General features: G+C 41.4%; 1 protein-coding gene across 5 annotated transcripts in view; it reads right to left on the bottom strand.

Moving 5' to 3' along the window:
- The window catches only part of LOC147448121 (ubiquitin-conjugating enzyme E2 variant 1D-like), a 29,043-nt gene extending 7,067 nt beyond the window's left edge, over nt 1-21,976 (bottom strand). The window contains exons 1-5 of one of the 5 annotated variants that reach the window (XM_086523983.1): nt 21,818-21,976; nt 21,281-21,423; nt 3,458-3,583; nt 2,342-2,403; nt 1,966-2,237 (exon numbers count right to left, since the gene is read on the bottom strand). In XM_086523983.1, the coding sequence (XP_086380109.1) occupies nt 2,234-2,237; nt 2,342-2,403; nt 3,458-3,583; nt 21,281-21,423; nt 21,818-21,941 (459 nt within the window). In that variant the 5' untranslated portion in view covers nt 21,942-21,976 and the 3' untranslated portion in view covers nt 1,966-2,233. Of the gene's footprint in view, nt 1-1,965; nt 2,238-2,341; nt 2,404-3,457; nt 3,584-21,280; nt 21,424-21,530; nt 21,715-21,817 lie in introns of those variants that run through there. The other 4 variants (XM_086523984.1, XM_086523981.1, XM_086523982.1 and 1 more) reach the window with 4 other exon arrangements.
- Nucleotides 21,977-27,760: the final 5,784 nt, after the last annotated feature.

Here is a 27,760-nt window from a genome sequence, read left to right as displayed (position 1 = left end):
ATTCATCGATGTGTAAGGAGTGTATAAATACTCATCTTGGTGTAGATTCTCCGATCTACGCAACACCAGGTGTACGTGCATATCCACCAACTTAGGTAGCATGAGTGTAGATTCATGAATTCAGGCCGCACGCCAACAAACTATAGATTCATTATTTTAAACAATATTAAGAGCAAATCCGCCCGTTTAGACAACACAAGTGTAGATTTTCCAATTTAGGCAGTACAAAACTAAATGCAGATGCGATGATTTAGGTAGCATTAGTAAAGATCCTCCTATTTAGGCAACATGTCTCATTGGTGTAGATTTACCGGTTGAGGCAACACCGATCACAAAAGCATGTTGTAGTGGTTAGTCACCACTATCCCTAGTATGATTTTGTTAACCCATGTATATAATGAACGTGATTTGGATTTGGATTTATAGCTTGGATTTGGAATTGGTATATAATGATTTCTTGTCGCGACAATGTTTATGCAATTGGACTTGAGATTTATGAGAATTTCTTTATTGAATGATGAGTGTGACCAATGATATCTTGATTCATTAGGGTATGACATTACTGCTTATTCTAGTGGTATAGGACACTAGAATATGCAATGTGTGGATGACGGACAGGCATAAAAACTTTATTTGTTTAAATTTAGCAGTCTGAATTTTGACATATAATTTTAGCCATTATTTTTTGACAAGTAGCTTGCAAGTAAGTTAGCAACTAAGGACAGTTGATATCTAACGGAGAGAAATGTAATGGAAATCGATGTTTTGTTATTAACTACAACTGACAAGTGGAAAAAGTTGACCAAGCTATGGACTATGCAAACAGATTACATTTTATTCTTCAATTGCTCTTCATGAGCTATGGACATTATTGTGTCCAGTCGGGCAATCTATACTCACTTTGAGCATTCAAGAAATCTTTAAATAAATATGTGCAAGAGAAATATGCTCACTCTTGCATGGGAGGAGATTGCACCCAGTGCCTATGTACTTCTTCTCTCCTTTCATATCTTCTCTCTTGTCGTGTTGATGTAGCACTCCGCTATAGGAGGTACACTTGCACGTGCTTAATCTCTCTCGCTCCATGTCTCTCTCTGATAATGCATAGCCTTGATTATGTGCTGTGGAATTCATCAGGTATATAGATCTCTTATTTTATGTCGTGAAGTATGTTGTTTTTAGTATTTTGCAGTGCCTTCCGTGCCTCCGTTTGTAGCAAGAGGTGCAATAAAAGTGCATAAAAAGATGGATGATTTGCAAGTGAAATTCTAATTTCATCAAGCAACCCAAGTAGAGAGTTCAATGTCCATAGATCTCCATAGAAGAATCAAACTTCTTCATAGATATCTCAAGTTATTAGACCTTCGAGCACAAGAAAAATCTCCATTGAAGAAGATAGAGCATCCAAATAGCTTGGAAAAGCCCTCTCACACTAGCTGAGTTATGGTGGCCCTTGCTCTCTTCATGGAACCCTTTTTCACAAGTGGCCCCACCGCTACACACTCTCTTGCTCCCATAGGTATCAATGGCCTTGTTTAATGCAACACATGGCCAACCATAGATCATATCGTCTATGTCCAACCAAAATCCATAAATATGTTTTGAATGGACATAGAGTACAAGTGATTGGTGTTTACATAGCCTTAGGAACAAGATCTTGTGGGCTCCTTGAAGCTTTTACTATGAGCATAATATCAACTCTTATGTAAAGTCTTGTGTAATCCCACAACATTAACGGTATAACAAAAGTAATCAAAAGAAATTTTGAAATTTTTTTACTTTTCTAAACAATGTGTGTCATTTAGATCTGTTTAAAAACTTGTAATGTTGTTTTGAGTGCAGCTATTGTGTAGTGTGTTAGTACTACAAGTGTCTAAATTTAGTAACTGCAAAGTCTAAATTTTTTGAACAAGTATTCCACATTGTCATTTAATACAACTTTATCAAGTTTTGGCAAGGATTGAAGGCAGTAAAAAAGCACAAATATTTTTCATTTATAGAAGTAAAAGATACAATTGAGCTGAGATGCCATGAGTTAGCAAGCAACATGCCAACAAGAACGCATTTTGGTAGCATGTGAAAATTGTAATCCATCTCCAAATTCTTGTTCTCTTTCATGGAGAGCAAGTTCTTGGATGCACAAAAAGCCTCCACCTTAGCATCAGACCCGCTGCCCACATCACAATCTTCAACTACGATAAGTTGCATCCACATAGGCATCATGCCATTGTAGTCATCTGCCACAATCTTCTTTGTGAGCTCATCATTGCAATACATATACACCAAGTTTGTTGCTGCTTTGGAGTTCTATAGAAAATTTCTCACAATAGAGTGCACTTACTTGTAGCTTCTATAATTGTGCAAATTAGAAGCACATTTGGCAGTCACCTTCATAGCCGAGACCTACCAAGATGGAGGTTTGAAATTTTATTCTACATCTACCAATTTTATATGGGCTACTACTTTTCAAGTTTCTCAACAAATTCGACAGAAAACCTTCCCTTTTTTGAGCTTGTATTTAGTCAATTCAGTTTCTTCTACAACTTGATCATCAAGGTCCTCATAGAACCACTTCACCACATTATAAAAATTATATATTTGAGAAAATCCAATATAAAACCTTCCCTTTTTGAGCTTGTATTTATTCAATTCAGTTTCTGACACAACTTGATCATTAAGGTCCTCATAGAACCACTCCGACCACATTATTCCCTTTTTGAGCTTGTATTTAGTCAATTCAGTCTCTGCTACAGCTTGATCTTCAAGGTCCTCATAGAACCACTCCACCACATTATAAAAATCATATATGACATCCTCGTCCAATGTATTATATCCATAGCCCAATATTCAGGGTCTAAGTAGTATGAAACACTATGAAGTGTGGAGGAAATAAGTTGGACCACCCTACAATCCGGGGGACTAATCAACACAAGCAACCATGAGATGAGGTACGTGACGAGCAATACATTCTTGGAATTGGATTGATGACCCAAGCACCTCACCTCCTATCCCTCTTTAATGAAAGCTATAAAAGAAATGGAACTAGGATAGCCCTCCCAAGAAACAGAGGACTATTGTTTATATGCAATATCTAAATTAAATTTCTAAAATTTGTGTTTTACATTTAGGTTTTAAATCATATACGATTTTTTGGATACCTAGTTTTCAAAAATTAAAGACAAGTGTTGGTAGAGAGAGACTTGTCTTCCTTGGAAAGGCTAGCCGATGGAAGAGGGATGAGGCTCATTTGAAAACCTTTCTTTGCATCGTATAGCTAATTTAGGTCGGGTAATGGTCTTTCTTCATTTTAGGGATAAGTGACTACAATTTGTAGTCCATTCAACCTTAGGTGAATCAAATCTTAGGCCATGAGTTTTGGAATAGAAAGTGTGTTTTGAATTGTTGCACACATGAACAAGAAAATTCAAGTTAAAGAGTTGGCAAAGATTGAGCTTACCACACCCGTTTGTTGATTTACGCATGCCATGTTGATTTTGGAGTGGAATCTAACATTGGGTGGCTTATCAGGGTAGTCCTTGTCACAAAATAGCTTAAGTTGATAAATTCGACCATCATGGGTGCTCTACAAAATTAAACAAAATTAAAATTATTTGTGAACACCAATATTGGAACCGAACGCTTGTCCATAGCACACACAATTCTCATGCATGATTATAATTCAATTGTGCTACTGTAATAATGACCCACCAGCAAAAAACATTATCCAAGAAAAATAAAAATGGTGGTACAAATTTTGAGGATTTTAGTAATTGCTTCAAATAAACAACCTTGAATTACGAAAACTAATTAAAAAATAAAAGATTATGCAAGCATGTATGCTATTTATTTGGACCTCTAATAATGATACCAAAATTTTGCACCCTTAAAATTAAGGTGCAATGAATTTATAGTTGGGATTTTTCAGTTTTGGCAAGCATATTTATTCTATACACCAAGATATGCACTAGCATACTTTGAAATTAATGCAATAGAATTTACATAATGACTAACTTTGGTTTCCAGTTTGATTATAGAGGGACAACTTGATACAAGTGTCATTTCATTCTCTCAAGCTTGCAGAAGTAAGCACTAACTATTTTATTCTTATAATCAAAGGCACATGCAACTGAAAACATGCGGTATAATATACCAGCTAAACATCAGTGTTACATCATTAATTTACTCGATGCTCACACCTTAAAGTAGCAACTAGTGCAAAATCCTTTGAAGAACAAACATTGAAAATGAAACACTTTGTAAGATGTAATGAAAAACATGGGCACATTAGCGTTAAGAGAGTGATTCTCCTATAATCCTTTCATATGATCAAAATAGAACATAAAGTCACAACCAATGCCAAATTCGTTGAAGAAAAACATTCCATATGAAGCACTTTGTAAGATATAGTGAAAAACATGGACACATTAGCCTTAAGAGATTGATTCTTTTATAATTTGTTCATATAATTTAAATGAAATCATGAAGCTCCATGTCCATTGTAGATATTTCTAAACCTACTTGCATTATTGGTCCTTTCAATTCCACCATCAGTTACAAGTCTTTTGAATACTTGTGAGAAGAAATTGAGACTTTTTCGTTGAGTATTTATCAAAGAAAGGTCCAATCTTCTATTTGCTTAGCGAGAAAGGTCTTATTTTTCAAATAGACTTCCTATCCATAAGTACAAAGTGTATTTCATTGACATCCTTTATAGATGAACCACTTGATGCTGAATTATTCTAAACAATGGAAATTGAGGAGCCAAATCTAGAGTGGTATGATGTTTTTTATTTCCTAGATTATGGTGGAATACTAGAAGATTGGCCTTAATCTAGTAAGAAGGCCCTTATCATCAAAAGTATGCAACTTACAATCATAGCTGGATCTTTATATAGATTGTGTGTATTGATGGATTTTTTAGAAGATGTGTGCCTATGCAAGGGAGGGTGGGTGGGTGGGTGGGTGGGTGTGTGTGTGTGTGTGTGTGTGAGAGAGAGAGAGAGAGAGAGAGAGAAGAAGAAGAAGAAGAAGAAGAGAGGTAAAAGCTAATGCAAATAAAATGACAAGGATGCAAGAGAAACATTTTCTTCTTAGAGAAGACTTATGTGCTTTCTATTTGCATTTGAATAGTGGTTGGATCTTCAAGGTCAATCTTAACACATCAAGTGATGCAGAAAAGCTAGAGATGAAGAGGATAGAGTTTGAGAGGTGGAAGTGGAGTATGAACTTGTGGAGAGAAGTGGAATTAGAAGCAAGAGATGGAGTTGGAGAAGAGTGGCTTGTGGATTAGAGAGCACTTGAGAGCACCTTGCAAGGCACCTTGAAATTTTCAAAAGAGAGCTTTACGCTTGAGGGCTTGAGAGGAGAGGCAAGGACAGGCTTCCTCTTATAATGGAGATCTTGAGGCCCTTGAGACACATGCCTTGAGTATGGAAGAGAGGAGATGTGGCTTGAAAGTAGAGACTAATAATGCCTCATACTAGGGGCTTAAAGTGCCCAAAAAGTGGCTCCAAAAAGCTCCACAAGGGCATCCAAAAGTGGCCAAAAGCTAGCTCCAAACAATTAAAAAGACAAAAGTCACATTTTTAGACTGAACTTCACCAGAATAGAGAGAAAAAATGTACATGACACACCAAATAGCATGGGACATCTTGTCGATCACACTAAGACAACCCTAGTCATGATGCATGCTTTTAGACCGAGGCTGCCCCACCTAATGCTTCTGGTCCATTATCTCCTTGGTAGGTGCCCCCAATTCATTTTAATTGAAGATTTTCGTAAAAGTGGATGACGAAAGGTTAGAAACCTTAGCAAAAAATTGAGAACTTGTATGGAAAAAGAATGGACTTAAACATGCGGAAAGCCAGTGTGTAGAGGAGATGAAAGGTGAGAAGTTGTTCAAAGATATGGAAAGTCAAACAGCATAGGGGAGATGAAATGAGGAGTCTCATTTGCTTGCAAAAGAGAAACTTTGGAAGTGATTGTCCTCTCTCTCTCTCCCTCTCTCTTTCCCCTAGTAGCCATGCTGTCAACTAGCCAAGAATTCCATCAGATTATTCAATTAAACTCTAATTAAGTATTTCATTATATTCATACTTTGTTGTGCATAAATTGATAGTTGAGAAATGAACTTACCTTAATAGTTAATAGTTGCACCATCTCCTTTGCATTAGGTGTCTTGGCTTTTAAGCAGATTGTCTACTTATGGATTTATCTATCTAAATAGATAATGGGGAAGGGGATTCCGGCTCCCCCCCCCCCCCCCCCCCCCCCCCCCCCGCCACGTGTCCATTTGTGAGGGCTCAGGCTGAAAATGCCGGGCTCAGTTCAAGGCAAGGCGCTCAGGCTCATGAGTTCAAAAAATAACACCGCCAGCCGCCTGGCGCGCTTGGCAAGGAGGGTGATCATAGCGGGGCAAGGGGGAGAGAGAGAGAGAGAGAGAGAGGCGTCATCCTCAGGCGGCTCCAGAGAGAGAGAGGGAGGGAGACAGAGGCGTCATCCTCAGGCGGCTCTCAGCTGCGTCATCATCACCTGCGTCGTCATCCTCAGTGGCTTCACCTGCGTCGACCTCAGCTGCTTCTTCCACGCAATGCTCATCGCCTGCGTCGACCTCAGCTGCTAATCACCTGCGTCGTCATCAGCTGCGCTCATCGCCTGCGTCGACCTCAGCTGCTTCTTCCACGCAATGCTCATCGCCTGCGTCGACCTCAGCTGCTAATCACCTGCGTCGTCATCAGCTGCGCTCATCGCCTGCGTCGACCTCAGCGGCTCCGAACCTGCGTTGGAAGCTCTCCACAGACTGCGCAGCTTCGTCAACCTGCGCGGCTTCGTCTCGGCTTCGTCATCACCTGCTCCGAACCCTGCGCGTCGGTAATGTGCAGCTCTCTCTCTCTCTCTCTCTCTCTCTCTCTCTCTCTCTCTTCTCTTCACCACAGGAGTGGCGGGCTCTCTTCTTCACCACAAGAGTGGCGGGCCGCGTCTCTGTCATAGAGAGAGAGAGAGAGAGAGAGAGAGAGAGAGAGAGAGAGAGAGAAAATGAAATGGCTACGTCTCTGTGAGAGAGAGAGAATGATATGAAATGAAGGCTTTAGGTCTCTATTTTCGCGTCTCTGTGTGAGAGAGAGAAATGAAATGAAATGAAATGCCGGGTGTGTGTGTGTGTGTGTGTGTGTGAGAGAGAGAGAGAGAGAGAGAGAGAGAGAGAGAGAGAGAGGGAGAGGGAGAGAAATGAAATGAAATGAATGTCGAAGCCGAAAGAGACAGAGAGAGAGAGAGAGAGAGAGAGAGAGAGAGAGAGAGAAATGAAATGAAATGAATGTCTGTGTGAGAGAGAGAGAGAGAGAGAGAGACTGCACGCGGCAGTGTTCGGGCCCTCGGGGCGCGCACAGGCGGACATCGGGAGAGAGAGAGAGAGAGAGAGAGAGAGAGAGAGCGCAGTGCTCAGTGCAGCCGACCTCGGGGGGGGGGGGAGAGAGAGAGACTGACTGACTGACTGACTCGTGTTCGGGAAAATTCATTTTCACAAACATACAAAAATCCCTCCAAGACAAATCTGAACCGGAAATTTTACAATACTAGCCAGTATTTTTACAAAATTACACTATTTTTCATGTATTTCTCCTTCTTGCCCTACCCTCAACCGGCTCAAGGCTAAGCTGAGGCACACTTTCCCCGAACACTGGCGCTCAGTGCCAGCGGCCCCGGACAACGAGAGAGAGAGAGAGACTTGGCACGAGCGTCGGTGTAGGCGGATGACCAGGAGGGCGGAATTTTCTCCTTCTTGCCCTCCCCTCAACCGGCTACTTTGATTTTGCAACCGGCTCAAGGCTAAGCTGAGGCACACTTTTCCCGAACACTGGCGCTCAGTGCCAGTGGCCCCGGACAACGAGAGAGAGAGAGAGAGAGAGAGAGAGAGAGAGAGAGAGAGAGAGAGAGAGACTTGGCACGAGCGTCGGTGCAGGCGGATGACCAGGAGGGCGGAATTTTCTCCTTCTTGGTCTCCCCTAAACCGACTACTTTGATTTTGCAACCAGCTCAAGGCTAAGGTAAGACACACTTTTCCCGAACACTGGGGCTCAGTGTCGGCACTATTTTTCATGTATTTTAAGCGGAATTTTCTCCTTCTTGCCCTACCCTCAACCGGCTACTTTGATTTTGCAACCGGCTCAAGGCTAAGCTGAGGCACACTTTTCCCGAACACTAGCGCTCAGTGCCAACGGCCCCGGACAACGAGAGAGAGAGAGAGAGAGAGAGAGAGAGAGAGAGAGAGAGAGTCGGTGCAGGCGGATGACCAGGAGGGCGGAATTTTCTCCTTCTTGGCCTCCCCTAAACTGGCTACTTTGATTTTGCAACCGGCTCAAGGCTAAGCTGAGGCACACTTTTCCCGAACACTGGCGCTCAGTGTCGGCACTATTTTTCATTTATTTTAAGCGAAATTTTCTCCTTCTTGCCCTACCCTCAACCGGCTACTTTGATTTTGCAACCGGCTCAAGGCTAAGCTGAGGCACACTTTTCCCGAACACTGGCGCTCAGTGCCAGCAGCCCCGGACACACACACACACAGAGAGAGAGAGAGAGAGAGAGAGAGAGAGAGAGAGAGAGAGAGAGAGAGAGAGAGAGAGAGAGAGAGAGAGAGACTTGGCATGAATTTTCAATACTAGCCAATATTTTCGGAAAATTACACTATTGTCCATGTATTTTAAGCGGAATTTTTTCCTTCTTGCCCCTCCCTCAACCGGCTACTTTGATTTTGCAACCGGCTCAAGGCTAAGCTAAGGCACACTTTTCCCGAACATACAAAAATCTCTCCAACACAAATCTTAACCGGAAAATGACAATACTAGCCAATATTTTTCCAAAATTACACTATTTTCCATGTATTTTAAGCGGAATTTTTTCCTTCTTGCCCTCCCCTCGACCGGCTACTTTGATTTTGCAACCGGCTCCTACACAGGAAGCTTCTCAAGCACTTTTAAATGCACAAAAAACGGCAAATGTCCTGGTCCTTGAGCCGCTCTCTTGGCCCTAACCAAGTTTAAGCACATATCCAACAATTAGTGCATTCCAAGAGACGACATCCTACACAGGAATCTTCTCAAGCACTTTTAAATGCACAACAAAACGGCAAATGTCCTGGCCCTTGAGCGCACTCCGTAGTGCCCACATGCCTAAAGACTGTCACGCATCGTCGCGCATGCGAATTAGTGTCGAAATATGAAGGCAAGGGAAAAAGGAGATAATGGACCAGAAGCATTAGGTGGGGCAGCCTCGGTCTTGGCCCTAACCAAGTTAGGCACATATCCCACAATCAGTGCATTCCAAGAGACGACATCCTACACAGGAAGCTTCTCAAGCACTTTTAAATGCACAAAAAACGGCAAATGTCTTGGCCCTTGAGGCGCTCTCTTGGCCCTAACCAAGTTAGGCACATATCCCACAATCAGTGCATTCCAAGAGATGACATCCTACACAAGAAGTTTCTCAAGCACTTTTAAATGCACACCAAAACGACAAATGTCCTGGCCTTGAGCGCACTCCCCAGTGCCCACATGCCTAAAGACTGTCACGCATCATCGCGCATGCGAATTAGCACCGAAATATGCTTAACCGAGTTAGGCATATCCCACAATCAGTGCATTCCAAGAGACAACATCTTACACAGGAAGCTTCTCAAGCACTTTTTGTGCTTTCTGAAATGCACAACATTTGGCATGAGAGAGAGAGAGAGAGCCTTTTCAATGAGCTCTGATAATGGTGGGGCTTGCAGAGCTAGAAAAAAACCTAGGTTTGATGTAATCCCACATAACAAAAACAATCTACTGACGAATAACTAGGCTTGAAGCCAAGAAACACGTGGCAAACTCAGTTTCAAAAGCCAGGAGGAGGAGGAATTGAGGCATTGCTCATTATCAACGGATCAGCAGACACATAAACAGGGCATATCCCACAATCAGTGCATTCCAAGAGACGAAATCCTACACATGAAGCTTCTCAATCACTTTTTTTGCTTTCCGAAATGCACTGATTGTGGCATGAGAGAGAGAGAGAGAGCCTTTGTGTGTGTGTGTGTGTGTGTGTCTGTGCGGGAGCCCGCTTGATTTCACATTATGCCCATAGGAAATTCAACAACCTTTTGCTATGGCCATAGGATGCACATAGGCTTTGGCTATTGCTCTCTCTATGGCCACCTTACACCATAGAGAGGGAGGTATAGAGAGGTGGATAGGGGAAAAATAGACAGAGAGAAAAACATGTATAACCCGGTGCTAAATATATATCTTATTCTTACAGTAATGGAGCACGTGCTTACCTCTGGAGGAGATTCTTCGGAGGTGATATTTTCTACCCCAGAGAGAGACCCAGGCAAAAATTTACGAAATGTCAAGCGTGTTGCCCGAGGTGGGGATGGACCTGCAAAGAAGCAAATTGTAGATGGATTAGGTATCATCCACACAGTATGCTCCAAAATTCAAGCCTCATGCGAGAGAGCGGAGGCATCACAGGCTTCCTATAGAGAGAGCATTCACTGGTTGAGCCATTCACAATATGAGCAAGGGGTTTATCTTCGCCATCTAGAGGAGCGGATGCAACTACAGATCAATGGTATTTTGCAGCAGCAGAGCTCAGTGCAAGGACAACTTTCTCGCATAGAAAGCAACCAGGAAAAAATCATGAGTCTCTTGGAGAGGTCCCTTCTTGACAAGGATAGCATGGATTTCAAAAGCATTGTGCCTGAATTACGAAGCTCTAGCAACAAATTGACCGCCGTAGCAGTACAACATACTACAGGTGTCTCCGAAGTTAGATCTATCTCAAACAAGCTCCATGCATTGGTAACGACCCATTGGCCCAAGAAGGGGATTAATGTCGTTGGAGATGTTCCATCCAGTTCAAAGCAGGGCAACCCTTGCAAGAAGTGAATTATGTAATCGATAGTAATACTGACTTCTTTCTCATTTATAGGCTTAGCGGATCTATATTTTGGTGGCTTTGGGGATATTGACTACATTTTGGGGGAGGCTTATGTATGTAGTGGATACCAATTTGCTCACAACTCTTGGTTGTCTTCTTTGGATAATGGGGGAGGGGATCTCCAAAAAACATACTCACTTCTTTCCCATTTATAGGCTTAGCGGATCTATATTTTGGTGGCTATGGGGATATTGGCTACATTTTGGTGGAGGCTTATGTATGTAGTGGATACCAATTTGCTCACGACTCTCGGTTGTCTTCTTTGGATACTACATTCTCAGAGGATCTCCATAATTGTAGTATTTTTGTTGCCACTATCTTTTGAGTCACACCTCCCATTCCCCCCCCCCCCCCCCGCCGTCTCCTGCCCTCTCTCTCAAGTTATGCTACAATGAATCTCTCTCTCTCTCCCTCTCTCTCTCTCTCTCTCTCTCTCTCTCTCTCACACACACACACACACACACACACACACTCACACACACACACACAAAGTATTCTAGGTGTGTGCAATGTTTGACTTCTTTCTAGGTATGACAAATGTGAAGCACTTCATAAAGCACAAGAAATGGGAGAGAGCTTCCTATATAGGATGCTGTCTCTTTGAATGCATTGATTGCTACATTCTCAGAGGATCTCCATAATTGTAGTATTTTTGTTTCCATTGTGTCTTTTGAGTCACACCTCCCGTTCCCCGCCCCCCCTTGCCCTCTCTCTCTCTCTCTCTCTCTCTCTCTCTCTCTCTCTCTCTCTCTCTCTCTCTCTCTCTCTCTGTGTGAATGCATTGATTGCCAGATATGCCCAATTTGGGTAGGGTCAAAAAGCTTTGGTCTATTTTTGGCAGATGCAAAGTGAGAGTGTCTCTCCCAATGCAATCACATGCACACCATTACCGATATGGTATTTGCTTCTGATTGCGTAAATGGAATGTACACAACAATTCAAGCCTCAATGGCCAATAATGGGTTGACCAATATTGGGTTAACTTGGCACGTCTGCATCGATTGCGAGAATCCGACTGACATGCACACTGGCGCGTTGTAACAGCAGTGGAAAATTACCGACTGAAACTCAAGCCTTAACCTGTCACCATGGTAACTCTTCATAATGAAGCACCTCGGGGCTGATTTGGATGCACCTTTGAATCCTTCTTGATGTGGGTTGCCAAAATGGCCAATAAGGGTCGACCAATAATGGATTAACTTGGCATGTCTGCATCGACTGCGAGATTTCGGTTGACGTGCAGACTGGTGCGTTGTAACTGCAATGGAAATTTGTTGGCTGAAACCCAGGCCTTAACCGACAATCATCAATGGGCTAATCGGATGGACTCGCTCCCCCAATTATATCCTTAGTAGTAGTTAGATGAGATATAGAGAGACAGATATAGAACTTCGTAGACATTTACCATGTGGGTTGGCAAGCCTCCTCTCACTGACTCCTTCAAAGAAAGATAGACATATTTGGGAAATCCTTTCTTCTCCATACTCTCTTCTTAATTCTCTAGATACTAACCTGTATATATCTGTGAGTACTTATAAGAGTTCTTTTTTGGATAGATGGCTATTGGCCCAAAGGTGTTGTCTCCTGGACATGCAAGACGTAGTAGGATATGTCAAGCCTCTTGAGCTACGTGACGTGCAACAGCACGAGATAGAGTTCGACGTTCTCTGGGTGAGATTGATGTGCCTCGCTTGGAAGATTGCCACCATTTGATAAACGTGAATCGATGCAATGAATTTCCTCAAGGAAGGATTGCTAACGAGTCAATTCTCTGGCAAAGTTATGTAAGGATTGAAGTGGAAGACAATTTGGAGGCCAATAATGGAGATGTTCCTAAGGAGCCTGTAATTGTCTCCAGAGAGGGAGATTACTCCAAAGTTGAGACACTTTGTCTATCTATCACCTACTTATATTCTGAGACCACTTCCTTGACGCATGTCTCTATGTTGTCTCTTTCTCATGAAAAGTGTATTCTTCACAACATAGGCAACTTGGATTTTGCATGCTCCTTATGTGGTGCTTTAGCTTGGAAAACAGAAGCAAAGACCATCCCCACATTTGTGGGGAAGAGTTGTTGCAACTCAGGAAATGTTTCTTTGCCGCCATTAAGTGAACCTCCTTTAGAATTAAGGGAATTGATGCACGGGGGCAATACTAGAAGTAGAAAATTCTTGAAACATATTAGAGCATACAATAGTGTGTTGGCATTTGCTTCTTTGGGAGCTCATATAGATGAATCTCTTTGCCAAAGAAAAGGAATCTATACCTTCAAGGTGCATGGATCTATTTATCATAACATTGGTCCATTGATGCCAGAAGAACGAGCAGGTCAAATCCCTCGCTTTGCTTAGTTGTATTTTTTTGACACTGAGAATGAGTTGCAAAACACGATGAGTCATGTTTCAAAACTCAAACCAGATGTTTTGGAAAGCTTGCAATCGATGATGCATCGAGTAAATCCGTATGTTCAAGCTTTTAGGGGGTTTGCTACAATGCTCCAAACTTCCAATATTCCGGAGATTAGGATGGTCATTACTGAGAAGCGTACAAATGGCTAGCAATATGTTGCTCCAACAAGTGTGGAAGTTGTTGCAATCATGCCTGGTCAGGGTGAAGAGAGCAACATTGGCCATCGTGATATTGTGTTGAATCTTTTGGGTGGTGGTCTAAAAAGAATCTCAAATTGCCATAGGTCATACATGCCTCTATTATATGTGTTGCTATTTCCAAGTGGTGAAGAAGGTTGGAATCCTTACATACCCCAAGTGAACAAAGCGGAAGTAAACAGAGAGCGAGTAAATGGAACTACAAAGTATATTTCTACGATGGATTTCTACAAGTATAGATTGCAAATTAGAGATGACACAACACAATGTCTTTTACGTGGTGGTAGGCTACTGCAACAATATATTGTTGATGCATATAGTTGTATGGAGGAGTTGAGGCTTTTGTGGGTTCGTAATCATCAAAGTGAACTTCGCAGTGAGGTGTATCAAGGCTTGACAGATATGGTTGGAGCAAGAGATGGAGCAAGGGATGATAGAGAAATGTTATTGGGTGCTAATGTTGGAAGAAGGGTTGTATTGCCTTCTTCGTATGTTGGTGGCCCTCGCTATATGCCCCAGCTGTACCAGGATGCTATGGCAATTGTACGCAAAGAGAGGAAAACCTGATCTCTTCATTACATTCACATGCAATCTTGGATGGAAAGAGATACAGGATGCATTACTGCCTGGACAGACATCCAATGATCGTCCTGATCTTACTGCCCGTGTTTTCTACCATAAGTTCAAGGATTTGATGGGCTTGATGATTAAGAGAGCTATTTTTGGTAAGGTCATTGGACACATTTCTGTGATTGAGTTCCAAAAGAGAGGCCTTCCTCATGCTCACATTCTATTGATACTTGCATCTGAGCATAAGCCAACAGAGACATTGCATTATGATAAGATTGTGTGTGAAGAGCTTCCTGATAAAGTAATGTTTCCACAGTTGTATGATGTTATCAGTCAGTGTAATGTGCATGGCCTGTGTGGAAACTTGAATAAGAATTCTCCATGTATGAAAGATGGAAAGTGCAGGTTTAAATATCCTCGAAGCTTCAGTGCGTCGACTACTGTGGCTAGGGATGGATACCCAACGTACATGAGGAGGGATGATGGAAATTACACTGTTCGTAATAAAGTGCAAATGAGTAATAAATGGATTGTTCCATACAATCCATTTTTGTCAATAAGGTACAATGCACATATCAATGTGGAGGTTTGCTCCACTATATCTGCTGTGAAATATCTCTACAAGTATGTGTATAAGGGACATGACAGGGCCACTGTTGTTCTACAAGATAGTGAAGGGCTTCTAAATGAAGTTACAAACTATCTTAATGCTCGATATGTATCAGCATCTGAGGCTATCTGGCGTATACTTGGGTTTCATATGCATAAAGAGAAAGCTGACATACAACGGCTCCAAGTTCACTTGCCTCATCAAAATCAAGTCATCTTCAGCGACAGAGCGACTGTACAGAGTGTGGTGGAGGGAGAGGTCAGCAAAAAGACAACGCTCACTGAGGGTTTGTTGCAAATCAACAATATCCAGAGGCCAACGATTTGTTGTACATAGACTTTCCAACAAAGTGGGTTTGGAAGCCAGCAAGTAGAACATGGACTCAAAGACAGATTGGTGACATGATTGGAAGAATGTACCACATTGTTCCCAATGCTGGAGATTTGTACTATTTGCGTATGTTACTCAACATGTGCAAAGGATGTAAGTCTTTTGAGGATATTAGAACCTTCAATGGACAAGTATATGACACATTTAAAGAAACATGTAATACACGAGGATTACTGCAAGTTGATGATGAATGGTTTCTTTGTTTGGAAGAAGCTTCTTTTCAACAAACAGGGCAACAATTGCACCTACTGTTTGTAGTCATTTTGGTTTTTTGTGATCCAATACATCCTGGTGCATTGTGGAATCGCTTCTGTAAGGATCTTTCTGAGGACCATGTATATCATATGAGGGAGAATATCTGTGAACACATGGCTCAAAACCAAGCTTTATCAAACTTAGAGACAATGCTTCAACACTATGGAAAGAGGCTCTCGGATTATTCTGGAATGCCCCAGGTGGATCACACACTGCAAACTATGAGTGAGCATGGAGTGCTTGCTGAAGAGTTCATGTATAACAGAGAGGAACAAAGAGTATTGTCTGCTCGAATGGAATCATCTTTCAATGTTGGGCAAAGGGAAGCTTACAATCGGGTTTTACAAGCAGCTGGCCAGAGCATAGGGATTGTTTTTTTCTTGGATGGGCCAGGTGGAACGGGAAAGACTTATCTCTACAATGCATTGCTCTCTCGGATACGTGGAGAGTCCAAAGTAGCTTTGGCATGTGCATCGTCCGGGATTGCAACACAACTTCTCGACAATGGAAGGATTGCACACTCTAGATTCAAGATCCCTATTGATATAACTTCTGAGTCCACATGTAACATTAAAGTAAACAGCCAGCTTGTTGAGCTATTGCGAATGAGTTCACTGATCATATGGGATGAGGCCCTCATGGCTCATAGACACGCTTTTGAGGCTCTTGATAAGACACTAAGAGATGTCATGAAAAATGACATGTTGTTTGGTGGAAAGGTTCTCCTCCTTGGTGGTGATTTCAGACAGATATTACCTGTTGTGAGTAAAGGGGGAAGAGAAGACATTGTCAATGCATCTTTGTGCCACTCATACATTTGGCAACGTACAGAAATCATGCATCTAACACAGAATATGCGAGTGGTCAATTGTTTTAGTAATGTTATTGAAAGAGAGTTTGTGCAGTGGACACTTGATATTGGTAATGGCCATGTTTGTGATGGGGGCATACTTGATAATGTGGCTTTTCCGGCCCGCATGATGCTACCACAAAATAATTTGCAAGCATTGGTTGCTTGCATATATAGAGACCTTGAAACACAAACTTGCCATGCAACCTTTTTCAAGGATAGAGCAATTTTGGCTCCACGGAACAAGGAGGTGGATGCTATAAACAATTTGGGCTTGCAGCAATTTCCTGGTACTTATAAGGAATATGTCAGTGCAGACGTAGTATGTGAATCAAATTGTGATAGCATTTTATTTACAAGTGAGTTTGTAAATAGTTTAGATCTTGAGGGAGGTTTTCCACCGCATGTTTTACAATTGAAACAGAATGCTCCAGTTATGTTGCTTCGCAATTTGGATCCAAGAAGTGGTCTTTGTAATGGGACACGTTTGATTTGTAAGCAATTCCACAGCAAAGTGATTGAAGCAGAAATCATTACAGGGTCACATACAGGAAATGCAGTGTTCATCCCAAGGATTGATTTTCTCATGGGATCTAGAGAAGGTCTCCCTTTTGATTTGAGACGTCGCCAATTTCCTCTACGTTGTGCTTTTGGGACAATCAACAAGGCGCAAGGCCAAACATTGGGAGTTCTTGGATTGTATCTCCCAACACCTGTTTTCACCCATGGTCAACTGTATGTGGCAATGTCTCGCGTGAGATCCTCTTTTGCCATCAAGGTTATGGTTGGTGATAGTCACTTAACAAGCGTTAGTATACATGGAGATCAAAGAACATACACATCTAACATTGTCTACAAAGAGGTGTTGCAATTGACCTGCCCCCTGCCACCCCTTGCCATGGGGTTTAACGTGGTTGGATATGTTTTATCATCCAATAAAAAAGCAGGTTCACTCTCGCAACTATTTCTTTTTCATTTATAAGCTTAGTATATCTTCTTACGAAACATGGTGTATTCATTGAAACAATTGACTAAGATTTATTAGTGCTGAGAGATTTATGATTCATGTGCTTTTTGATGAATTTCTAATCCTTTATTTATGTATATATGTATATGTATGAATGAAGATGGATCTTAATGCCTCTGTGACTTATACATTAGGGAGACGACCTCGACACGTCCGAGGTAAAATATTATATATGTGTGTTTGTGACATTTCGATACTTTAAAGAATTTAAATCTCACAGTCAACGATTATGTATTAGATCTACCATTATGGAGGGGTCCAATCACAGCCATGCAAGTGATTCATCTACTCGAGGACTTGGATGTAGCAAGGTAACAATGTTGATGTTGATATAGTAAAGTAATAGCTTTTGTGTATCAAAATATCTATCTATATTAATAGCTTTTTGTTTGGCTATAGATCACAATATTACCCAGAATTCTTGATGGTGGGTATATATCATGCTTCATATGATCCGAGCTTGCTGTGCTACATTCAAGTTGCTATTCAGAGAGGATTCAGAACACGTGTCACCATTGCAGAGTTAGGCAGAACCCGTCCAATTAATGCTATGTTTGCTCAAAATCTTAGTCTCGGTGCTTGGTTCCTACGTGTTTTTGTGTTAGGATCTCTTCCTCCAGTGATTGGTAGATGTGTTTTACATCGTGGGCCATGGGTGGTTCGATACCGCAGCAGAGCATGTCGTAGGCTACGCTTTTGAGCGTATAAATCTTAAGTCTCTACAGATGTTATATTTTTTGGCATAGAAAATATCACTTACTCTATAAATGTTGGTGCAAAGTTAGTTTGAAAATATGTTGTGATGACTTTTGCAAAGATTCAAATGTTGTCCATCTTATAAATTTCAAACACATACAATACCTCTCTCTCTCTCTCTCTTTGTTGTCCATGTACTGGGCTCTCTCTCTCTCTCTCTAGCTAGAGAGAGAGACAGAGAGAGAGTCAGGAAAGGAGAGAGAGAGAGAGAGCTCTGTACATGGACAACAAGAGAGAGAGAGAGGGGGGGGGAGAGAGAGACAGAGAGAGAGTGAGGAAAGGAGAGAGAGAGAGAGAGAGAGAGCTCTGTACATGGACAACAAAAGAGAGAGAGAGAGAGAGAGAGAGAGAGGGGGGGGAGAGAGAGAAAGAGAGAGAGCCCAGTACATGGACAACAAAGAGAGAGAGAGAGAGAGAGAGAGAGAGAGAGAGAGAGAGAATCCACCCAGTATGTAGACAAAGAAAAATGCTCGAAAAACACCAAGGTTTAGTGTAATTCCACTTACAAATTTTGGGATTTACCTCTGCATTTTAAATTTGAAGGAGGACTGATGAAAGAGTTCCCTATAGCCTTGATGACTGAGAGAGAGAGAGAGAGAGAGAGAGAGAGAGAGAGAGAGAGAGAGAGAGAGATGTACGGGCCCGGGCAATCTCACAGCCTCACGCGCGGGCTCTTGGTATCAACCGTCGCAACATCGTAGAAGGTTGTGGGGGCGCAAGTTATGGCGTGGTGAACCAGGGTAGGCCAACGAATCTATTGAAACGAGACAAGGTGCACAAACCAGAGAGAGAGAGAGAGAGAGAAGAAGAAGAAGAAGAAGAAGAAGAACACACACTGGTTGTGCTCGGGAAAAATGTGTCTCAGCTTAATATCATGTCGTTTTCAATTTCAAATATGCCAGTGGGAAAAGGCAAAATTCCGTCCCAAAATAAAGAAAGTAACCCAACTTTTTGAAATCTCCTCTTGGCAAATTCAAGCAAAGAAATTTTGTACGTTTCGAAAAATGATTTTTCCCGATCTCACACACACACACACACACACACACACACACACACACACACACACACAGAGTTGTGTGTTGAGTGGTGTGCAGGTCGAAGCACACACACACACACTCACACACCCTGAGAGAGTGGATGGGTAGGTACTTTAGAGAGAGAAGACATTTTGAGGCAAGATAGATAGATAGAGAGAGAGAGAGAGGAAAAATCCACATAGCACTGCCGGAGGCAGTGCCGCCGCCGAAGGCGGCGCCGTTGTACTAGTGTTTGATAATGCATGCCCAAATAATAGCTTGGAAAACTAAGATGATATTTTGGCATACTTTGGAACAATATGGTTAGCCATCTTGCTCTTGGTCTCCTGGCCTCCCCTTTAAGTGCCACGGGGTCCCAAAGCATGGGATCAATGGTCCCAATTGAAAGGCGAGATGGCGATCGATCTGGACCGTTGATCGACTAAATTCTAAACTCGGGATCCCGAGTTTAAATTTCGAAAAACTAATCTCGGGAGGTCAGCCTTATCTCGGGACGCCTCGCTTTCCCAGCCAAGTTTTGAACCCTCGTCATCAGCTTGGGGGGCACATGCCTTGACCAACAAGAGCCATTGATCCCATGCTTTGGGACCCCGTGGCACTTAAAGGTGAGGGTCTCCTGGCATGCGCGAATGTTGTAGCACAATTTACCAATACACTTTGTCAACATTGACTACTACTATAGGCTCAAAAGGTTGGCATGTTTTGGACATGGGGTCCATTTTCAAAGAAGAGGGAAGAGGAGGGGGGGGGGGGGGCATGTAAGGTCCATTAGATAGCCCACAGTCATCCACAAACTTGTTTTACAACCAATCAAAAGACCCACTCCTCCATGAGATATGGGTAGTGTGTGTCTTTTTCAAACAGTTTCTAAATTCAACAAATCAAAGCTATCATGCTGCTTAAAGCAAAAAAACCTTTTGAAATAAATAGGAACTCTTTTTGAAGTCTCCCCTCATACTACATACTACAAGTGCCTAGTGCTCCAAGTGTTTAGGTGGGTGCATGTACACTCGCATTCAATTCTTAGACGCATAATATCTTACTTTGTTTTCCAAAAACGTCAAGGTCCAAGGTCAGTGGCCTTCCATCTATAGTCACTTATTAGTCGTAATTTGAGCATGAGCTATTAGATGTACGACACATGTAACCAGAAAATCTAGAGGTACTCTATCCAATCACACCAAGTAGCTGCGAGCCAAGTTACAAAGAGGATCATCCACACTATCTCGCACGGGCAGCTTCAAATGGGATCTACGGTTGAGGTGATTCGGACTGTAAGATGCACATTTGTAAATTCGGGACGTTTGGTAAACTCGGAGAGAAAAGTAAATTCGGATAGGTTTGTAAATTTGGGGCAGTCCGCACCCCACGTCTTGAACTTGCGACCTCTCCACGGCGAGCCATGTGTACTAATCACTACGCCCGCATGCGTTCGTTGAAATATAGGGGATTCGAGTATCTCATATTGTAAATGTGGGCCGATTTGTAAATTCGGGGTAAATTTGTAAATTCAGGCAGACTAGTAAATTCGGGATGATTACCAAATCTGACGGTCCACGATTGGCGCGCCCCGTGTTTTTCTCCTCCACCATTGATCCCATTTGACCATGCTCGTGTGATATAGTGATGAGGAGAGAGGATGAAGCAACGTCGGCTATCCCGCACTTGAGAGCACTGCTCATCCATTTCCAGAGAGCCACCTTAGCAGACGTAATATGTCTCGGTGGCATTTTTGCACATGCCGATTGGTTGCACTTGTACCCGGTCACTCATGCACCTGCACCCGGCCACTGTTGCACCTCCTCTCTCAGCAAATGAGTGTTGGCCCCCCTCCCTAAGTGACCATTCCTTGCAATACTGCTCCTGCCAATGGCTCCCGGCCTCCGACAATCGCCATGCAATGGCAGTACTACAGGGAATGATCGCTCAGGGACCATTCCCCACACCACAAGAGTTTACAATCGTGACAAAAGCTGCATAGTTTTACAAAGGCTTTTGCTCGTTTTTTTTTAATCCATATTGGTTTTCTAAAATCCTTGCCATAAAAATTCGGTGTATGAATTCTGGAAGAATTGCTCTCTCTCTCTCTCTCTCTCTCTCTCTCTCTCTCTCTCTCTCTCTCTTTCTGGACTCCAGTGGGAACGTTCCAAAGACGTTGAGTTCAAGCCGAGACAAACACAAATCGAAAGCCAAGGGACGGGAACTTACATTAGAGGGGCCGATGATGGTGCCAGTCCATGAACGCATGAAGATGTCGTCTGCATCGTCGTCCATGCCGTAACTCACGCTACCATCGCCAATGCCTTTCTCCCCTCTCTCCAGTTCCTCCAGCAGCCGGAAATTTCGAGGTACTGCAGCCAGCCCCGTCTCTCTCTCTCTCTCTCTCTCTCTCTCTCTCTCTCCCTCCCCACCCACACGCACACATACAGACACGCACGCTAGCTGCTTGGACCAAGACCTTTGCTTTTGTTCTCGGCGGGATGGACAGACACTTGTTTAGAATTGGAGCTCCCCATCGTGTTGGTGTTAGTGTTAGTGTTAGATTAGCTAGACTCTTGTGCTAATAAGCCTTTGTTACTGATAATACAGAGATGAAAAACCCACAGAAGGAACATCTAATTGACAGAACGCTAGCAAAACCAACCAACTCTATATATTGCATGACAAGATTTGCATTTTCCTACCAAATCCGATTCAAGCCTTCACCATCAACTGTGTCTGCACATCATGACAAAACTAACTTACCCACAATTGAGCGTTGGAATCCCATTGTTTGCTTTGTTTTGGTTTTGGGATGCTTGCACTTGAAGGCCTTGCATTTATGGCAAGCTTGCATGCACACACACACCCCCTTATAAGCCACACACATGATGCGTGGTTCTTACGCGCGCGCGCGCGCACACACACACACAAAAGGAAGCTGCCGATTGTTAAAGGGGAAAAAAGAAAGAATTACATTCTGTAAAGAGCCACCCCTTGGTCCCTCCAAAAGCATCCCTTACCTTTAAGGACTGCATTTTACATCTTGGAAATATTCGCAAGTACACCCTTCCCCATCTCTCTTAATACTTTTACTAAGACAACATTTATTCCTTGCCATCAATTATAGCAAGGATAGGAGGGCAGCATCCTCCATTTTTGCTCTATCAAAAAAGTGGAAAAGCATGTTGCAAGCTGGTTGAGATGCCTGAAGCATAAGTAAAGTGAGACTTTACATGCATGTGCCTAATCAACAAGTATGGAGGTTTGAGCATCTTTGCAAACTCTAGGAGACATGTCAACGCTTGTCTATGTATGACAAGGAGAGGAATACCACAATAATAAATGGCAATAAAATACTCACACTTAAAAGTCATCTTGCCCAATGATCAAACAAAAAGGAAAAGACTATCACACTATGGCAAGAGAAGTCCAAGAAATGATGAGACATGGTGCCAATTTGATATTGAAATTCCTACAAACCCTTTGAGCAGGGACATAGAGGTCGACCGGGCCTTAGTGTACTAGAATTCTCATTATTCAACCTAGGTGGCCCTTGGGTTCACTTGTTAATCTCAGGGGGCTCACCTCTTAGACATGTGAGTTCAAGTGAATAGGTTTTTCAATTAGTAAAATTAAAAATTTTAACAGTATTATATTAACAGAAGGGGTTTCTCATTGATTTTAGAATAAAAATTATAAGTTTTCGAAGAAAAGGGAGTCATTTTATTACCTAAAGCATGTAAATAAAGGGGTTTTTTTAATACCCTTTGAATGTACGTTATATGAATAGTTTCTTAAAGGTGCACCCCCCAAGTTATTAATCCAACAATTCTCCCCTTGTAAATAGTCACCCCTATTGGCCTCATAGACCCCCCCCCTTAGGAATGACACCGAACATTGATAATATGGGAAAAAACTACCAATGAGAGTAAAATTTCTATCCTTCAAACTTTTATTGTGAAGTCTTTGCATGCATTACCCAAAATACAATGCTCCTCTTGATTTCTTTTCATTCAACCTTGTGAAGGATCATCTCTTGAACTAGCTATAAGGATTTTGACATGTGATGATAAATAACTAATTTGTCAATGTAAACTTGTAGGTAACTTGAAAAGAATTATGTACCAACCCTTAGAGATGTCGTGCACGAGAGTTTACTTGGACATGGTTCAAGTTACCTAGTGGATTTATCATTAGTAACCCAATTTTGTGCGACTTTGCAAACAATCAGACTCCAATGCAGATACCTATAAATAGGATCCACTGATCCCATTTTGGGGATGCTACTCTAGAAACGCTAGACGCTGAGACTCTTGCTTCTTTGTATTTCATAGAGCTTAGGAGCACTCAACAATGAACCTTGCACCAACTGTACTTTCCAAAATAATCATTCCACAGCCTTGTCCTCTAGACTCTTGTACTTCAAATTGCTATTTGAATCTACATACAGTTCCGGTATCTCATAATATGAAGTCTATTTCTTTCAAGTTCATTTGTTCATCTGAAGTTTGAATCTGTTATTTGGTCATCTAAAGTCTGAGTCTATCATATGGTCATCTGCTAAAGTCTAAACCTGGTCTTCTACTAAGAGTCTAACTCTGGATAGTTGTCAAAGCGATCTAGCTTATTACATTTTGGTGATCATGGTGTGAGTTAAAGTTCTTGACAAGAACCAATCTCCCAATTAGAACTTAGAGTTCGTCAATCATTCACAATGCATATGCAATGCTCGACACGAGGACGGAGAGCTGCCACATAGTTTATCGAAAATCAAGATCACATCAGTACATTGGCATAGGAATTAGAACAAGGGTACAATGATGAGAAACTACACTCTTAGGGTAAAGAAACCAAAGGAAACCTAGGTATCAAAGGTTTTGAGAAAAGATAAACCTCTAAACAATGTGTGCATGCCAAAAGATGACATTCATAAAGAGCGAAAAGACGATATCAGTCAATTGGTTCTTGTCATTTAGCTAAGAAAAGGAAATCCAAAATCAATAGTGTCACCAGTGATGCAAGAAGACTCAGACATCGACAATCAAACTCTTAGACAAATCCTAGCCGAGGAAAAGAAGCCAATACAGTCACAGAGATTGGTCACGACTACAATTACACACACACACACACACACAGAGCATTTTGGTGATTTACCCTCTTAGAGCTATCATCTACACCTATCCATGGCTCATCCCCTACCACCAAACCATTGTAAGATGTTTGAGTGATTGAAGAATCAAAACTCCACCACAACTGCTCAATGTGCATAGACCATAGGTCTAGCTAGTCAATAGGTCATCATGTGGTATCAATGAAAAAATCCCCAATCAATTGTTGCTTTTGTAAGGCTATTTGAACCATTATTGTAGTGACTATGTTTTCTTGCTTCCTGCTTATGCTTGTTCTCCTAGATGTTTGTGGCTTGTCACTTGTATGTGCTAGGCTTCTTTGTAAATCAATTTCTATTTTAGGAGTACTACCTAGTAGCGGTACTATGGTTTTGCCTTATGATGTTTGTTCACCTAGTTCAATGGTTATCTCAAAATTCGTCTCCATGCACCCACTACTTTCTTAGTCTTGGCACTCAATGGGTCCCAATATTCCTTTGGTAGTTTTTTCTTCTTGGTGGGATTTTTAGATCCCTCTACTTGGCCAACTACCAGTCCATGTTTCTTTGTAGGTAGCTGGCGTAGACTGGTTTGGTTTCCCATTTGGTCCGTGAGATCCAATGTCTAATCTTCTAGTTTCTTGGTATTTAGTGCCAAAAGTTTGGGATGTTTAGGCTCACAAGTTATCAAGTAGAAAAGTTGACATGTGTACCATGCCTTGAATATGTGATGCCTTTACCTTGGATGTCTACACCACTACACTATTATATAATATAGAACTCAGACTCATTAGGCACTTGTGCTCTAGCAAGTAGCATACTGAAGAGTTTCTCAGATACATATGTGAGATTATTCTTCAGACTAATGGCTTTAGCTACATACAAACTCGTATGTTGTTTTCTGCTCCAATGCTGAGATTGGGATTCCTTGACCACCTAATTTCCTCTTTTTCCTTGACCACCTGATTTCCTTGTATGTTGTTTTTTGCTTCAACGCTAAGATTGGGACTCCTTGACCACCCGATTTCCTTTTTTTTCCTTGTTTCATTCAAAAAGCTACTAATTTTGTCACTTGTGCAAGGTTTAGATTTTTGATCATATGGTAGTCTAAAAATATGTGAGATTCTTTTGCAATTAATTGAATTTGCTTTTCACTGAAATTCACTGTAGCAATGTGACCATTGAAGGTTTTTACCACACTTGCTATATGACAAGCATATTAATGGGAATTTTTGTTTCTTCCATCAGAACCATCATACCCCAATTCTAGAGCAATTTTGTTTTAGTAAACTTGAATGCATACTTGCCTATAACTTGGTAGGAAATTTCTATTTGTGGTTCCTCTTCAACTATATTCTATGTTATTGCTACCAACTCCTGCTGCTATTCTTCTAAGATTGCTTGAATCACTTTGAAAGACTTTGTTCTCCCATCTCTAGAGTCGGATAAGTGCCTTGGTTTGAGAATAAGAACTTGTTGAAGGAACTTGACAATGGAAACCAAGCATAAATATGGTTTCTCACTAGTACATTGGCTGCAAGCAAAGACCCTTGTGAAGAGGAGTGTGTGTGTGCAAGAGGTGATGAAATGATCTTAGTGTAACAAACTCTTTGCACAGTAACTCTAATTTAGATCATAAATGCCACACTCCTCTGGAGCCTCAGGGAGATAACAACTGCTATTAATGTGTTGTACATACATTCGCAAAGTCCTTGTAATCATTATCGACTTGATTCCCAAAAATATTTGGTCTTTAATGCTCTTTCAGTTACTAATAGCACTTCAAACTCTAGTGCCCCAGTTACTTCAGATATTGGTCCACTCTCTAGATGTTCTCTTTGAATCCCATGCAGGATGAGTTTCAGATCATCACTACTCTAGAAATCCTTGTTGTATTTATTTTCATCATATCCTATCAAGAATATAAATTAATGACCTCAATTTTTGAATCTGATGTATCTAATGATGGAGTTTGTTGTGCTTGGGGTTTTGCTGATGGAGCTAAATAATAAAGCTTTATCCTGGCCCCATTATACACAATGAGTAGTATCACTCCAGATAAATCCTTTAATTTAAGTGCTCCATTGGAGAACACCCTATCCACTTCATAGAGTCCCGAACACGCTAGTTTTAGGCTAGCTTTCTTTGGTCCTAACTTAGATTGATATAGCAAAACCAAATATCCTTTCTAGGACTCCATCACCTTCAACTTAGTATTTTCTTGTTTTTGGACTATATTCTGCTCCAATACCGCTCTCTGCCTAATTTCACCCAACTTTGGAAATTCATCCAATATCTTCTCCAAATTCAAATTATAATCCATATCATGTTCTATTGCAAGTTTGAGACTAGGAACTGCAAATTGTAGTGGTATGATAACATCAATTCCATAAACATTGTGAAAGGGGTCATACCAGTTGTAATCTTATATGTTTTTTGATATGCCCAATCATCCCAATTATGGGGTTCCTTCTGGAAAATATTTGTCAAAATAGTCTTGATGGTTTTGTTACGTCGTTTAGCCTGTCCATTGCATCTTGAATCACATGGTGTGGATTTCCAATGCTTGATATAAAAAAAAATAGCCAATATTTGGATAGTGTCAATTATGAAATGAGTTGTTTGATCTGAAATTATCTTTGAGGGGTAGCCATATCGACATATAATATGCTCATTTAAGAACCAAGTTGTGGACCTGGCTATATTGTTGGGGAGTGCCTTAGCTTCTACCATGATTTACTAACATAGCATATTGCCATACTTAATACTTTATGGGTGTGATTTTCTTGAAAGGCCCCATGAAATCCAAACCCCACTTTATAGATATGCGTAAGGGTTAAAAAGTGTTCAGAGGTGTCATGTTTGCTATTGTATGTATGCCCATTCTTGGACAAATATCACATGGCTTATCTCTAATATCTAATATCATACTCTACCATCATAAACCAGCTTGAAGAATTTTCTTGTACGTGATGTTAGTAAAAAGGTTCCCTTGATCATGACTAGCATCTGGCATTCCACCATATTGCATGAAATCATATACATCCTGTCACTCTCGATCTAGATCCTGCACAATCGTTTTTTGAAACAATTGAGCGTCTATATGCTCATCTCTTAATGACTGATGAGATACCTTTTGTACTTTTGAACAAAAAGTCCTGCACCATAGCATGCCTTGAAAGACTTATGAAAAATCTTAAAATTAAACTCTAGCAAGAACATTATCCATCCAATTCGTTGTCCCTTAATGGCAATCTTATTAATCAAATAAAGTAAAGCTTGATGATCAACATATAAGTGAAATATATTTTCCTACAAGTAATGTCCAAAATTTGTAGCATTGAATACCATTCCTAGTGCCTCCCTTTCAATGGCTAAATACCCTTGATCCGATTTATAGAATCTTTGATTGGAAAAATATATTAGATAGTCAGCGTGGGCATCTGATTGAGCTAAAATAACACCCATTGCCATGCCAGAAGCATCAACATGCACATGAAAAACAATATCCCAGTTTGATTCGCAAAGCATTGGTTTTTCTATCTTCAAATTTTGAAAAGCTACTTCACATTCAATTCAAGGGGTTCACTATGTGTAAA

The sequence above is a fragment of the Adiantum capillus-veneris genome, chromosome 11, assembly GCF_014529385.1.
Source record: "Adiantum capillus-veneris isolate H3 chromosome 11, ASM1452938v2, whole genome shotgun sequence".
In the NCBI taxonomy this organism is placed as follows: Eukaryota; Viridiplantae; Streptophyta; class Polypodiopsida; order Polypodiales; family Pteridaceae; genus Adiantum; species Adiantum capillus-veneris.
This window is presented reverse-complemented; position numbering and strand designations above follow the sequence as displayed.